The sequence below is a fragment of the Pristis pectinata genome, chromosome 13 (assembly GCF_009764475.1).
Source record: "Pristis pectinata isolate sPriPec2 chromosome 13, sPriPec2.1.pri, whole genome shotgun sequence".
Lineage (NCBI taxonomy): Eukaryota > Metazoa > Chordata > Chondrichthyes > Rhinopristiformes > Pristidae > Pristis > Pristis pectinata.
The window spans coordinates 47,896,913-47,913,761 of record NC_067417.1 but is presented as its reverse complement, the minus strand read 5'-3'; the positions used below and the strand labels follow the sequence as shown (position 1 = coordinate 47,913,761).

Genomic DNA, 16,849 nt, shown 5'->3' with positions numbered 1-16,849 from the left:
TTCAGCTGATAATTTAATTGCCCTTACCCCCCCGCCACTAATTACCCTGACCCCCACACACCAGTTACCCCGACCACCACCTGCACTGGCCCATTCCTAAATCACCCTGGGCACACCCACAACCCGTTACCCCGACCCACCGGCATCAGCCCATCACCTTAATTACCCCCAATCTACCTGCACCTGCCTGCGCTTCAGACCCCGCCTCCACCTGCTCTGCCCCTTGTGTTAATTACTCCTTGACCACACACACACACCAACCAATTAATTTAATTACCACAATCTCCCTCACAGAGGCCAATTATTTTAATTGCCCCACTCTGACCTGCAGTGACCCATTAATTACCCCGTCCTATCCTGCACTGTCCCATTACGCTATCTCCCATAACCTTTGCCATGGGTCGGTTAAGCCAATCACGTCAAACCAAGCCCATGCACACCGTTAATTTAAGCACCTGACCCCACCCTCACTGGCCCTGTTGCACCAATGCATTACGTTAATAACCCCGACCCCACATAGCAGTTAGCGTAACACTTTACAGCGTCAGTGACCCGGGTTCAATTCCGGCCGCTGCCTGTAAGGAGTTTGTATGTTTTCCCCGTGTCTGCATGGGTTTCCTCCGGGTGCACCGGTTTCCTCCCACAGTCCAAAGACGTATGGGTTAGGAAGTTGCGGGCGTGCTATGTTGGCGCCGGAAGCGTGGCGACACTTGCGGGCTGCCCCCAGAGCACTCTACGCAAAAGATGCATTTCACTGTGTGTTTCGATGTACATGTGACTAATAAAGAGATCTTATCACTTTAATCACCCAGGATCATTAATTTCCCCAACTGCATTTAACATCAGTTGCTGGAGTAATTGCCTGACCCAAAATCTCACTGACCCATTACGTTAATTAATCCGATCCCATCCAATAATTTAATTACCCAATCACCCCCCCCCCATTGGAACATTACTATAATTCAACCAGATTCACCCACATTGGCGCATTCATTGAGTTGGCCTGACACTGCATGTTATCAGCCCAATAATTTAATTGACCACATCCCAGCCACTCCCGTCCATTGCACGAATTACCCCCTGACACCACCCTAACTGGTGGATTATTTCATTTCCCTGGGTCCCACCCACATCTGCCTCTGACACCGTTTATCCAAAACCACCAGCTCCATTCCTTCAACGACCCCAACCTTCCCCTACTGACCCATAACCATAAATACCCTGCTCCATCTGCACCAGACTATCAGCTGCTCGGACCACGCCCCTGGTGATGCCACCATTAACCTGTTTTCCTTCCGACGTTGGTCTGGAAATCTGTGCCCGCTGTCCTTCTGCCCCTCACCTTTCCTCGCATCGTCTGGGGCAGCCCGCCGTCCCCCAGCTGGGGCTGCAGCCCAACCTCCTTCAGTGGGTGGAAAGATCCCGTTCCCGGTGGAAGCAGAGTAGCTGAGTTCTCCCTGTGCTTGGCCAATGTTTAGCTGCACCCAATAGCACTGAGCAGGAGCCCTGGCCGTTTATAGAATTTGTTCAGCGTAAATCACATGGGAACATTCTTGAAGTAACAGGCAGTGTTGGATACAAATGATTTGCTCTTTTGGGAATTTTGTACCAAGTTAAAATTAGAATACATAAAAATAGCTGTTTAAAAAATGAATTAACAATGGAAAAGCTCAGCAGGTTTACAAGCATGTGTGGACAGAGAAACAGATCATTTCATCTGTGTCGACAGTCTAATATCGAAAGTGGAGGAAGTTGGAGATGGAATGAACACAGGAGATGACAGATACTGGAATCTGGAGCCACAAGCAAACTGCTGGAGGATCTCAGTGGGTGGAGCAGGGTCTGTGGGGGGGGGGGGGGGGGGAAGGAAACTGTTGACGTTTCGGGATGAGACCCTGCATCGGATGGGCTTGGGAGGTGCTGTCAGACCAGAAGAGATCGGAGCAGAATTAGGCCATTCAGCCCATCGAGTCTTCTTGCCCGTAACCCTTAACCAGTCAAGAACCTATCAATCTCTGCCTTAAATACACCCAATGACTTGGCCTCCACAGCAGTCTGTGGCAACGAATTCCACAGATTCGCCACCTTCTGGCTGAAGAAATTCCTCCTCATCTCAGCTCTAAAGGGACGTCCCTTTATTCTGAGGCCGTGCCCTCGGATCCTAGACTTTCCCACCGATGGAAACATCCTCTCCACATCCACTCTATCCAGGCCTTTCAGTATCCGGTAGGTTTCAGTAAGATCCCCCCCTCATACTTCTGAACTCCATCGAGTACAGGCCCAGAGACATCGGGAATGGTGGAGAGTGATCTGCCGGATGTGGAGGCTGGTGGGGTGGAGGGTGAAGAAGTTTTGAGGAGGGAAGGATTAGTGTTGATGGTCGGCATGGATTCGGTGGGCTGAAAGGCCTGTTTCCTTGCTGTACCTCTCCATGGCCCTATGAGTCGCAGTTGTGGTGGTGGTGGGAGCGGTGGGGTGGGGTGGAGGGGTGGGGAGACATCAGTGGATTTGCAGCAAACGTTGGTCATGTGCTACAAGTTCTGGAGAAATCGTGGGGGGTCGGATTCAGAGACCCCGACGGAAGGCTGGGGATTGACTGTAATGTTGCCACCGTTTTCCAGAACAGGAAGAAGCACTGCTGCTCAGAAACGTAGCGGGGTGAAGAGCAAGATCCCACAGAGAAGTAAACGCTACTTGGACCCATTCCGGGTCCCAGAGCGTCACCATCTCTGCGGAGGATGTGCGTGGAGCCAGAGGAGAAGCTGCTGCACGTGGGGAGAGGAGGCGGAGGGTGGTGAGGGGGAGGGAGAGGCCATCCCAATGGGGTACTGAGGTGTAGAGGGGTTGGTGACCCACTGGTGAAAATGTCCAGGTTGGACCAGGAAGTGTTAAATCGAGGGCATTGGAAGTGTTGGGGATATCGGTTGGAAGAATTGGGACGTTGGTGGAAAATTAAGATCAGAAGGACAAGACTCGGTGGGCTGAACAACCTGCGTCCGTGTGGGATCTGAAGAGAGTAACTGGCCAGAAGGAGGGAGGAGCGAGGAATCCGAACGTACGACCCACTCCGTGAGGGGACCCCTGCCTAAGGAAGCGAGAAGAGAGCGGAAGAAGATCCCGACACCACGATGAGTTCAAAATTCACGGGTGAGATCAGTGGATGAGGACTTTGCAGATAAACGTGGACTACTATTGAAAGCCAGTGTCAGGAAGGTCGATGATGAAAACATGAAGTTATTGTACAAACCCATCAGGTTCACAGATGTCCTTTATGGAAGGGGACTTGCCAACCTTGCCTGCATGTGGCTCAGTGTGTTGTCTCTGGACCGGAGATACAAAAATGTACAGAAAATACTGAGATCGCTCAGGTGAGTCATTATCAGTCAGGAGACGAACAGAGATAAGATCTCTTTATTAGTCACATGTACATCGAAACACACAGCGAAATGCATCTTTTGTGTAGAGTGTTCTGGGGGGCAGCCCGCAAGTGTCGCCACGCTTCCGGCACCAACGTAGCATGCCCACAACTTCCTTAGCCGTCATTTTTTTTGGAATGTGGGAGGAAACCGGAGCACCCAAGGAAACCCACGTAGACACGGGGAGAACATACAAACTCCTTACAGACAGCGGTGGGAATTGAACCCGGGTCGCTGGAGCTGTAATAGTGTTACGCTAACCGCTACACTACTGTGCCTGCCCATGACTTCATGACTTTGTGGTTGCTGGAACTGATGACTAAACCTGGGTGGGAACATTGACTGGGAGGAGTGGTCCATTTCCTTGGAGACCTGGGCTCACGGCCTGGTCAGATTCAGGCGATGAAAGTCAGCCTGTCTTGCTGGTGCTAAGCAACCTAAACACCCTTAATCCCCATTGAACAGAGAAATCCCATCCCTGGAGGGAGTAATACTTTCCACACAGAATTAATGATCTCCAAATAGGACAAAATGTTTGAATGTGGATTATCTGCAGGCAGTTATTTTACAAACACACGAATTAGGAGCAGGATTAGATCACTCAGCTCCTTCACTCTTCAATAATACAGTGGTTGGTCGAATTGTAACCTCAACCTTTCACCCACTTGCTTTTCAAGTATTGATCTATCTCAATTCTATAAAGAGTCAAAGACGCCGCTTCCACCACTCTTTGAGGAAGAGAGTTCCAAAGACTTGTGACCCCCTGAGAGAAAGAAAAATAGCTTTATCTCCATCTTAAATGGGAAACTCTTTATTTTTAATCTGTGCCCTGGAGTGCTAGATTCTCCCACCAGAGGAAACATCCTCCGCAAGGGAATTATGAAAAGGAATTTCCAGCATGAAGTAAGATCGAAATACCCCATCTGTTAAACCGTACATAACCTCCCCGAATTTAAGCACTGGTAAAGATATTTATTCCTTTGGGGACATAGAGGCAGGAGTCTGAGAACATTATATGACCAAATCTTGAGTGTGTGAAGAGACTATATGTCTATTAAGTCAGGAAAAGAGAGTAGCATTTTAGCACATCATCCATAGCCTATGGCTGTTCCAAGGCTCTTGAATGGCAATGAATTACTTCACTGAAATGTAGTTATGGTGACGTATGAAAAATGATCACCGGGTAAGGGTGACTCAGGGAACGCTGGAAGGTAGTTTCTAACCATTACTTCTAAAGTTGAAGTTAAAAAGTTAAAATTTAAAACAGTCTCTGGATTTCTAGTCCAATCAAGATCCTCGGTGTTTGTAGGGAATTTGTGATGTGCAACCAGTCCTTTACTGATCCCCACTGACAACCTGTGCATTTAATTCTGCCGCTGTTTAAGGAAGTTGCTAAATGCTGATTGGTGAGGTCCATAACAAGATCACATGCAGGGTACACTGAGCTGGGACGGACTGACTGACTGAAATCCAATTCATCAGCTTGGGTGATAATGAAATCACAGTTACTGATTACGTTTGACCAAGTATGATGATACAAGATGATAAGAGGCATAGATCGAGTGAACAGTCAGAGACTTTTCCCAAGGGCGACAATCGCTAACACGAGGGGACATAATTTTAAGGTGATTGGAGGAAGATATAATGGGGATGTCAGGGGTAAGTTTTTTACATAGAGAGTGGTGGGTGCGTGGAACGCACTGCCGGCAGAGGTTGTGGGGGCAGATACATTAGGGACATTTAAGAGACTCTTAGATAGACGCATGAATGATAGAGGAATGGGGGGGCTATGTGGGAGGGAAGGGTTAGATAGATCTTAGAGCAGGATAAAATGTCGGCACAACATTGTGGGCCGAAGGGCCTGTACCGTGCTGTAGTGTTCCATGTTCCATAAGTCCCAGTGGGCTTTGGGAGGCAATCACCACGGTGGACATTATTCAGTCTGAGTCCGCCCATACTGAACTAATGCAGACACAGCCAACATATTTTTCCTCGATCTTGCACATGTGCTTCACAAACACATCACCCCATGTTTTTCCTCAATGTTTCACCTCATCCAGCTGATCATCCTTCACGTGTGAATCCAAGCTGTGAGCTTCAATGATATGTAGAAGGCATCACAGGTGCAGCGGGTCCTCCGCAGACTGTGGATTTGCTAAGAGGGTGTGGAGATGGATGCCAGGGTCTTTGACGCAGTTCATCCTGAGCAGCTATATAACAGAGGACTCTCGTAGCGGTCAGCGTAACGCTATTACAGCGCCAGCGACCCCGGTTCAATTCTGGCCGCTGTCTGTAAGGAGTTTGTACGTTCTCCCCGAGCCTGCGTGGGTTTCCTCCGTGTGCTCTGGTTTCCTCCCACATTCCAAAGATGTACAGGTTAGGAAGTTGTGGGCGTGCTATGTTGATGCCGGAAGTGTGGCGACACTTGCGGGCTGCCCCCAGAACACTCTATGCAAAAGATGCATTTCACTGTGTGTTTCAATGTACATGTGACTAATAAAGAGATCTTATCTTAACTTACGGGCTGTTCCCAGGGTCACACTGAGATAGACATCATATGCTGCTGGAAGATCATCAACTCAACGAAAGATGCTCTTTGGTCTGCCCAAAACTTGTTGGTCTCCCAGCACAGCGAGATGTCCGTAGGGGAATGCTGCCGAATGGCACAGTCCAGGCTGCGGGAGTACGTGCTGAGGGACGCACTGAAGCTCGGGGCAACTCTGCGGGGGAGGACCACGATCAAGGCACCTTCCGCTACTGGACGTTGAGGGGCTGAGTCGGGTGGGGAAGCCCCTCAAACAGCGGAAGTTCGTATCACCCTAGGGGCCCACATGTGGCAATGGTGCGACGTGCAAAAGAAACGTGCTGACATCACCATGAATAGAACCAGCAACACTGAATGTACAGACTGAACAACACTAAGAATGAAAAGAGCTTTGCACTGTGTTCTTCTTTTGTATTTAGTTATTATTATTATGAATTGAGTTTATTTTTGAAATTTAAAAAAAAACCTTGGGGAATCTTTATAAATTCAACTGCTGATGGGTTGATCACAACTTGGCATTTTAAGTGTCCAATCCTCCAGCTATGAGTGAATGGATTTTAAATGCTTGATGTTAAAGATTTGACACTGGACCATTCACCGACTTGGGTGATGAACACTGGTCTGTTTTTTCCATGGTGAATTAAATATCTTTTCACTGTTTGAGATCTCTCGATGAGCCGACCAGTTTCTGTGGCATAAGCAGAAACTTGCCACTCTCATTATTTCAATGCGGATGCCTTGCTGACTTTGGCTAAAACGATTTTTTAAACCAGGGAACTTGACTCGCATGATCTTTTGTGGTGATTTGACAGATGCCAGATAGATTGCACTGACAAAACCAACTGCAGAAACTCTTGGCTGGAATGCATTAAAGGAAGAAGGCTCTTTTGTGACAGAATCATTCTGCATCCCTGGGGTCACTGAGTCCACATTGATCAGCAAGCACCCTCTTTTTTTAAACGAATCCTACCTGAACCCATTTAATTCTCCCACATTCCCATCAACTCCACTCCAGCTTCTACCACTGACCAATATATTGGGGGTAATTTATAGTGGCCAATTTTAAAAAAAGACCTATCAACCCACATATTTTTTTGGGGGGAATTTGGAGGAAACCAGAGCACCCAGAGGAAACCCACGCGGTAACAGGGGGAACGTGTGAACTCCACACAGACAGCATCAGAGGTCAGGATTGAAGCCGGGTCACTGGGGCTAGGCAGCTGCCCTACCAGCTGTGGTGCCCTGATGTTCTCCATAGTTGATGAAGTATGTCGCTGCTGTAATCTAAGAAATTTGCACACAGTCAGGTATAAAATGAACAGATTATTGGTGCCTGTTCTAGATGTAGGTTGGCTCATGGGGAAAGCTCCCTACTCTGCAAAAAAGTGCCGTGGAATCCTTGACACCTATCTGCGTGGGTTTAATACCTTGTCTGAAAGTCACCCTTAACAATGGAGTGTTGCTACGGTTTTCGTGTCTTGAAGTATGGATTTCTTGAGATCCAGTCAACAACCTTCCTCGATCAAAATCCCCAAAAGTTAGCTCCAGTGACTACACAACTCGCTGGCTGTGTGTGGGATCTTACTGTGTATGGAATGGATACTGTCTTCCCCAGATGGGCATTGTGTTATCTGTGAGGGTAGCGATTGGTAAGGATGGTGGGGTCTGTTGTCACCTTAATGACAATGTCTTGAAACGTTGCTGTTTCAGTTGAAGAACAACCCCCACAATAGACTTGCATTTATTCGATGGTCACATTCTTTTATCCAGCGTAGGGATAAACTGGAGGGCACAGATTTAAGGTGAGAGGGGAAGGATTTAAGGGGGACCTGAGGGGCAAGTTTTTCACACAGAGGGTGGTGGGTAGATGGAGCGAGCTGCCAGAGGGAGTGGTAGAGGGGGGTACAATTAACAACATGGAAAAAACATACAGACAGGTACATGGAGAGGAAAGGTTGGACCAGCTTGGATAGGCATCTTGGACGAGTTGAATCGAAAGCCCTGTTTCCGTGCTCGTATAACTTTACGACTCAATGATCCATGAACACTAAAATGCTCTGACACTGATGCAGCATGAACAAACCTTTCCACATCAGGGAAGAGAAGCACAGTCTATGCATGAAGGTGGTCTGCACCTTATTTTGGGACTGTGACCCCGAGTTCTGAACTTTTCAGGCGGTTGGGGGGCGGGGGGGTGGGGGAACATCTCAGTTGAGGCCTTTACAAATTATAGACGATTCAACAAGATCAGCTCTAATTCTTTTGAAATCTAAAGAATACAGGTCCAGTTAACTCAATCTCTCAAACAGCAAACCGGTGATCCCGGGAACCAGTCTGGTGAATCCTTGGTGCATCCCTCTTGCAATAAGTTTGGTCCGCGTCAAGGCCCTTGCACTTTATTTGTCTACCTGCACCGCCCTCTCTGTAACTGTAACACTATATTCTGCATTTTTCCTTTCATGCTACCTTGATGTATGGAATCTCTCTGGTTGGTATGCGAACAAAAGCTTTTCACTGTATCCTGATACATGTGACAGTAATAAGCCAATTACCTCCGTTTTTACGAAATTAGATCAAAATTGCACACAATATTCCAGATGTGGTCTCACCAAGGCTTTACTTAATTGTTGTAAAACAGCTTTACTTCTTAGCCTGGTTGGCTGGGCGCCAATCAATGGGCTGTTTTGTTCTGGACGGCGTGAAGCCTCTTGTTGAAGCAGCAGCGTGCAGACTGCCCTGTCACGCTCTTAACTTTTGCCTTGTAGAACGGCTTTGAGGAGTCCGGAAGTGAGCCTGCCTCTGACCTGTTCTTGTGCCTGTTATGTGTGTGTAGCCAGTCCAGTTACATTTCTCCCCCCAACCTTTTGTTCCCCACCATCTGTGTCTTGTTTCTTTCCCCCCTCTTTGTCTGCATCTGTCTATTATCCACCTGCCCCCGGCCCCCAACACCACCACCCCCACATCCCCCACACCCAGAACAACACACCCATCATTGCTCACCTCTCCTCAGTCCACCAGTTACTCACCTCGGGCTCCTGTCTCACTACTCCCCGGCTCCTCTTCATACCGGCTGTCTCCCTTCTCCATTCTGGTGCGGGGTTTCGACCCGAAACGCCGACAATTCCTTTCCTCCCGCAGACGCTGCTTGACCCGCTGAGTTCCTTGCACGTTGCTCCAGATTCTGGCGTCTGTAGTCTCTTGTGTCCCCAGTTACGCTTCCATTCAAAGGCGTGACCCCCCACGTTGCTCGTGGTTTGTCATTGTCCAGCGACGTACCCGTGCACCGAACCCAAACTCACCAATCAATGCACGAGGAAGCTTCCTGACCGATGCAAGGCTGGGTGACAGCTTTTACTTTTCGTCTCGCAGAGTTATTAATTTACACATCAAGATGCAGGATGTTAGCTGTTGTATCAGCCTTGAGCTGCCTGGACATGGACCCAGGTATTTGAAATAGGGTTATTTTAACTGGTGGCTGTTCTTCCAAACTTTCACAGACAGTTGTCATATAATCAAGCCCCCATTAGATAATAGTGGTGGAAGACCACCACCCTTTTTTCTCTAATACCCGCAGGCGGGGGGATACTAATCTCAGGGATCACTCCTCACTCTGCACAGGGAGCCCTGCTCCAAGTATCACCAGTACAGGAGGTGGGCTAGAGTTTATGTCTGAAGAAACTCACTCCCATACACTCCATACTCGACATCACCCTCCTCCGTTACACAGTGGTGGAGATTGCGGCTTCTCTCGTCCAACATACAGCTTGTCCCAGCAAGTGTGCCTTTGCTTTCAGCTTATTCCAGAGAGCGAAGAACCTGGCCTCTCAGTGCGGGGGCACAGTAATCCATTTGCAAGCCACACAACCCTGGCCACCTCGTTCTCCTTCACGCCCACTGGAAGGAAAGCCCCGCCGAATTACTCCACCCTCAGCGGCATCAGAGCTGAACCTCCAGAGCACCCAGCCACCCCACCACCTGGCCCCGTCAACTCCTGCTACATTCTCTCAGTGTCTGTCCCTACTGCGTGCGATAACTGATTGACAATTCTTTCCCTCTCCACTGATTTTCTCCCACTCGTTTGCTCCTCGTATTCTCCTATTCATTTGGCCACTGTCTAAAGGTCTCCAACTACTGGTGGAACCACATTGGAGTCTGATCCTGTCCACATGCACATCCCACTATCAAAGTAAGGTCTCTGGCTGACTTCTTCCTCCTGGTCTGAGTAGCAGTCCCAGGATCAACCCAATGCCTTTGGTTTTCTAGTTTACCCAGCCTGGAATCTAATGGGCTTGCATTGATGCCTTTAACCTGTCACTTGCACCTGCAAACCAATATCCCAGATATCGTGTGTTAAAAAGGTATAAATTCAACTGCCTTTTTTGGAGCTTCAACCCACAAAAACCACAGGTCTGTTGGGAGTATTTCATATCTATGATCATGTTTCAATTCATTAATGTGGTTCTCAAGATAATCTGACCAAAATAGGATACAATCCTTAAAGCAGCATCTCTCCAAAGGCTAGTATGGGTAATAGACCTTGCATTGACTTATAATAAGTGGGTTAGTTAATATACGCCGATACTTATCGATCAAATCCAGATGGAATCACAAATCGGTCAATAATCACTTACATTTTTTCTGAACAATTCCCAGCATGTTACTGTCTGCAGATATTTTTGTCTGGACATTGTGTTCACTGAACAGTTTCCCCCAGCCACCGACTCAGTTCCTTCACAAGCAGATATCGGCGGCCTTGCTGTATCGACGATACGGCTTACGCCTCTTCAGAGAGTTCAAAACTGAGATGAACGGCAGCGGGACCGCTGGTGAGCTGTGAGATCATACGCCGGTGTTAAGACCTGCCAACTCTTGTAAAAATCAGACACCACTCTGTGACAGTGGGATGGCAGGGTCCGACGAGGTGAAGACCAAATGCTGAGAAGCAGCGGGAGATATCATGCCTGCACCTAGCTGTTGACAGACCAGGTGGTTTTGTCTTACATTGGCACCAACCATCACACAGAACAGTGAAGAAGATTTGGGGAAGGGGTCAAAGTGGGGGAAAAAAAAGCAGAAATCGAATGGGAGAGTGGATAAATTTTGCTAAATTATCAAAAAATGAGGCAATTTCAAAGAAAATCATGCACCATTATTTGAAAATTGATTCAGCATAATAGTAGTGTGGGATTGTGTTCTACATTAAAGGAAGTGCTTTCATTTAGTGAAGGGAATTTTTAATCCCAGATTGCCTGTTTTCATTCGGACTTTATTCTTCGTTTATTTCTAGGATTAGTTGAACTTCAGTTGCCGTGACTTCAGAATTCCAGACGAGTTAAGAGTTATTCATTAGTTCTCCAGTTGAAGCTGCTACAATTTTGTCTCAAAAACTACAAAAGGAATTCGGGCCGTAATTTTGGCAACAGAACGTGAAGAAAAGCTTAATCCCAAACTGGAAATTCAGGCCGTCAGACAAAGCTACAAAGTGACAAACACAAAGTTCCTCCGTACGCCACATGTGCAGGGTGGAAGTTAAAAATAATTTCTTTTACACATTCATGTACAACTCAAGTTTATTTCAATTTTAAATTCAAAGGACAAGTCTCTTTGTAAACAAGATTAACAATGTTGATTCACTGGATGTGCTGGCTTTATTTACAATCTGAGGCCATGATTAGTCCTTACTCTTTGGGCTTTAAAGAGATTTATCACAAACTTGTAATCCACCTTCAGTGCAATTAAGGCAAGTGATCTGCTATAGCTAGCAAATGGTGCATCAACTGGGCATTCAGTCAGCGCTCTCGAATACAGTGCAAATCCTGCCCTACGTTTGGTTTAGCCCTCAAACACCGGTTCATTAACTAATTCACTGCCACCTACACCACTCCTTTCCAAGGGAAGTATCACTGCAAACGGCAAATTCACAGGACGTCGCCCCCAGCAAAACGTTTGCCTTGCTTTTGCAATCAGGTTCCTTCCAAGGACTGAAGTACACTCAACCTTTCATTCAACGTGTTGGCTTCTGCTAGAGGGCCTGGGTTCTTCTCACTCTGATGGATTTTGGGAGTGGGACGCTCCTATATTCGGTGAACGTTACACAAACGAGTCTCTACCTTCATGATGGGGATCAAAGAGCTCAGCATAAAGCAGTCAGATCCTGCCCCTGGACTAAACAAAGTGGCTGAGGTCCTGTCTAATACACAGATGAGCAGCACCGGTGGCTAAGAGTCAGTCAATAAACAACGTTTGAGGCGAAGTAATACTGGGTGCAGCAATTGCCAAGAAGATTGGGGGGAGGTGAAGTTTTGGATTTATTCAGGGCATCTGAACATTAAAGTGTCTTAAGTGTGGTTTCGACTGTAATGCCTTGATATTAATGTGAATTAATCCAGTGATGTGCATCTACGTTGTTCCGGTACTTGACGGATCCCAAAATATATAAAATGGGGCAGTAAACAGCTTTAAATTCGTGATGGGTCGAGAAAAGGAGTTCCTGGTTTTGTTGCCTCATTGCAACGAAAAGATGGAAGATCTGTCCAATGCCACAAACTGAGTGGTCCCTGGACACAGATGGAATTGCTTAATATCCGACTGGCAAACCGTCCCCTTCCAGCAGTAATGCCATGGTCTTCAACAGATGGAAAAGGAGAAAGAGTTGAGAGGAGGATGGGAAGGAAGGTGAAGATGCCAGGACAACCAGTTTTTGTGATTCTTATCACTTCTAAGAGCAAGTAGTCATTTAGGTGTTAAACAAACATTGAGAAATAACAGAGGTATAACTGGTGGGCTTCAGTGGGTGCTGGGGTGCAAGGGCAGCATTGGCTGGATTGAACAGACACCCTGGCTCGAATACAGCCAATTGCAACCACGTCGACTTTACGCTGCAGAGGGAAGAAGATTACCTCAAGTGGAAGATACTTTGTACAGATACAGGCTTCAAATTTGTGGGGCAGTGTTTGATTTTTAAACATTTCTTGTCTCTCGAGGAGTTTACTGCCATTAAAAGTGGCAGAGTTTAAAAAGGAGGAAGTCTAAATATCACCATCCTCTAAACATAAAGAACTTTGCCTTTAAATTTAACATCTTTGCATCTAAAATATTTCTAATTATAAAAAGGGAGCCAATTGGGCTAGAAGTATGCAGTTAGGGGAAAGATCAATTTGTTTTTGAGGCAATTCAGTCATGCTCCCTGTGATATATTTAAAGAAGCTTTCACATCAAGATCTCCCAAGAGATTGCCAAATCCAATATGACTGGATAGACCTCCCTGACAATCAAGTTTGCTGCCCCAACGTTGAAACAGATTTTATGCAATGTCTTATGCAACAATCCTCCAATCACTGCATTCTGCTGGAGAAACATTCCTGCAGTGCTTGGGAAATGGATAAATACGGTCTAGTGGTTTGGGTCATGAGTTCAGGGACTTTTTTGCTGCAGTTTATGAGTAAATTAGGATGCCACCCTGAGTGGTTTTGAGATTTATTCTGTTATATATATAAAAAAAAACCATAACAAAACAATTCATTTTGTGGGTATCAATCTAATCCAGTTAGAGACTGGTGCGCAAATCCTCCAACGACCCCAGATTGGTACAAATAAGCCCCAGTGATCGATTAAACAAGGACCATCGAAAAGCACAGGCCACTAAAGGCCTATGCAAAATAACCAAGCAGCAGTAGCATACAGGCGATTTATAAAACAGTGCAAGGACTTCAATATCCAATATTGCTGTCCTGCTGCACACTGACACGCTTCTCCTCCCAAACGACTCTCAGTGCAGTGGTCATCTAAGATGCAGTTGCAATGCATTCAGCAGTCTTGTGAATAAATAGCATTGAAGTTTGGGAAACCAGATATGGTGGGAGCTTTGATGGTGCAGCAAGACATGTAGCCCATTCCCCAGCTCTGTTTTGGGAAGATGTTACATCGGCATTACATCATTTGACTGCACTCTGAGTGTTTTAGGATTCAGTGATTAAATTATTCGATCTTGCGCACAGATAGTAATTTTGAAATGGTCCTCCAAATTGGTCTACAAACAAACCCAGGTGTGTACTAAACCAGCGGTTCATTGACCTGATCCCAAATACTTCATTTTTACGTGACACACTTAAGATACCAGTGAGTGACCCTTGACCATTGTCAGTTGTAACGAGAGAACACCCTTCATACCCCTCCATTGAATGAGATGGATCCAATTTGTTTTTTTTTACAGCCATCATTTTCTGTTAAAATGCACCAGTGTGATCTTGTGTTTAACCTTGAGCACAATGACAAGTGCCATCTGAATCAAGTACCTCTAGACCAGGTTGTGAGATGCTCTATTACTTTCGACAATGTCTCTTCTCGGCCTTTACCCATTTCAGGCTACGAATCATTGCCCTGTTGCCCAAACCAGTCATGAGCATCAGTAACAAATCCACTCTGCTCAAGATGCTGTCGACAAGGCTTTGTAAGTGCAGTGTGTGGCAGTGTAATGAAAGAGACAAAGAGCTTGCACTTACTGAATTCAATTAACAATATTGGTCCTGCCAGATATTTTCAATTCATGTGAAGCGAGGAACAGTTTTGGATGAGGATATTGATCTCAAATGTGAACGGGAAGTGGAGAGGTAATGTGCGAATTAGTGATGAGTGAGAAGTAACGAACCCTCTGGACTGAAAAAACTATTATATGTGGTGTATAGGCTGGATAAGCAGTGAAAGGGTGAGGAATCTACCACAGGGGGTCAATAGGAATGCAATGGCCACTACATTGTGAAAGTCTCGTGGGACCATAAATTAACAGAGAAATATCAGTACAGTATCTGTAGTGGTGAAGGACTATGCATTGTAAAGGTAGTGGAACAGCCTGACAGAACCGGCTCCACAGTTTTAGCAAGTCCCAAAACTGGAAATCCTACAATCAAGTGTGCAGTGTCCTCTCGCCGGTGTCCAGGGTCACAGCGGCAGCTTCCTCTCCAGCTGATCGTTGCGACCTGCCCGCTGGTGCCTGACCTCCAGGTGTTTGTTCTGTACCTTCTCAAAGTGTTGCAGAAGTTCGTTATAGTCAATTTCTGAAGGAACTTGCCTGTTGGAGGTCGTGGGCTTTTCACTGGGCCTGTCGATCAAAACACTTTCATTTAATGCATGGCAAACAGAAGGAAGGATTTGATGTACATGAACAGGCAGTGACAACACACGGGACTATCCCTTCAAATAGAGCTGTACAAATCAGCTCCAAGGTCTTTGCTTTCTGACAATTTCTTTCATCTATTTTCTCGCCAGCACACTTGGTTCTCTTTCAGGATATATTATCCATGCCTCAAAACAGACGTGCAGTAAAACATCCAATAACCCCCACCTTCAAAGTGTTTAACCTTTATGATCCTCAGTGTGGGTCCTCCTGCTGCTGGTAATGGAAGCAACCTTTCATAATTTACTCATCAGAATATTGAACTCGACCACTGAGTGCTTCAGAGGAGAAAAACTCAAAAGTTTTAAGCCCAGCTTTATCATCACACAACCAGCCCAGTAATTCTTGGATTAACACCAGCTCCTCCCCACGATCCCTGAGATTAGCACCAGCTCTGCTCCACACTGCCCACAGCCCCTATAATTAACGTCTCTCCATCTCTCAATGATTAACGCTGGCCTTCTGTCCTGCTCTTGATTCCAATCTTCTTCTTCTTCCCACAGCTGCTGGGCTCCCCATGGCTACCGCCCCTCTGCCTCAACTGGGCCTGTGGTTGACCTTCCAAGCCTCAGGCCTTGGGAGAGAAAGGCAGGACGGCACATTTTCCCCTGTGAAAATATGATGCTCGGGTTTCTGAGGTAAAAGCTTGAAACACTGGAGAACTGGGCGGTAAGAGTCGATGCGAGAACTTCAGCCTCAAGATATTTTAGAACAGGGTCTGGGTGAACAGTGACCAAGTCATCAATAAACTGATTTCTAGTGTGACACTTTCCCATCCCATCCCCAGCACATAAAGGACTGTGTTAACCTCACTTACAATGAGGGACGGAAGCAAAAAAAAATCTATTGCTACACAGTGAAAACTCCACATTAATGTGGGCTGTAAAAATACATGAAACTGGGTGGTGGAGGGTGTGGGGTCAGATCCCTCAGTAACATGCTTAATGATATGGTGCCATGACAACAACCTTTCCCTCAGTGTCAGCAAAACTAAAGAGCTGGTCATTGACTTCAGGAAGGGGGCAGTGTACCTGCGCCTGTCTACATCAATGGTGCTGAGGCCGAGAGGGTTGAGAGCTTCAAGTTCCCGGGAGTGAACATCACCAATATCCTGTCCTGGTCCAAATATGTAGATGCCACAGCCAAGAAAGCTCACCAGCGCCTCTACTTTCTCAGGAGGCTCAGGAAATTTGGCATGTCCCTGTCGACCCTTACCAATTTTTATCAATGCAACATAGAAAGCATCCTATCTGGATGCATCACCGCTTGGTTTGTCAACTGTTCTGCTCGTGACCGCAAGAAACTGTAGAGAGTAATGGACACAGCTCAGCACATCATGGAAACCAGCCTCCCCTCCATGGACTCTGTCTATACTTCTCGTGGCCTTGGTAAAGCAGCCAGCATAATCAAAGACCCCTTCCACCCCGGACGTTCTCTCTTCTCCCCTTTTCCATCGGGCAGAAGATACAAAAGCCTGAAAACACGTACCACCAGGCTCAAGGACAGCTTCTATCCCGCTGTTGTAAGACAATTGGATGGTTCCTAGTACAATAAGATGGACAATCTACCTCGTTATCAGCTTGCACCTTATTGTCTACCTACACATACTGTCTCTGCAGCTCTTACACTTTATTCTTCATTCTGTATTGTTTTACCCTGTACTACCTCAATACACTGTGTAATGAATTGATCTGTATGAACGGTATGCAAGACGAG

General features: G+C 46.6%; 2 protein-coding genes across 2 annotated transcripts in view; both read right to left on the bottom strand.

Annotated features, from left to right (window-relative positions):
* Positions 1-9,048, bottom strand: part of LOC127577511 (basic salivary proline-rich protein 3-like) — a 44,414-nt gene extending 35,366 nt beyond the window's left edge. The window contains exon 1 of the mRNA XM_052028751.1: positions 8,988-9,048. Within this exon, the coding sequence (XP_051884711.1) occupies positions 8,988-9,048 (61 nt within the window). The remainder of the gene's footprint in view (positions 1-8,987) is intronic.
* A 2,467-nt stretch (positions 9,049-11,515) lies between these two features.
* vac14 (vac14 homolog (S. cerevisiae)) overlaps positions 11,516-16,849 on the bottom strand; it is a 300,909-nt gene continuing 295,575 nt past the window's right edge. Inside the window, exon 20 of the mRNA XM_052028507.1 lies at positions 11,516-15,058. Coding sequence (XP_051884467.1) covers positions 14,899-15,058 — 160 coding nt within the window. The 3' untranslated portion in view covers positions 11,516-14,898. The remainder of the gene's footprint in view (positions 15,059-16,849) is intronic.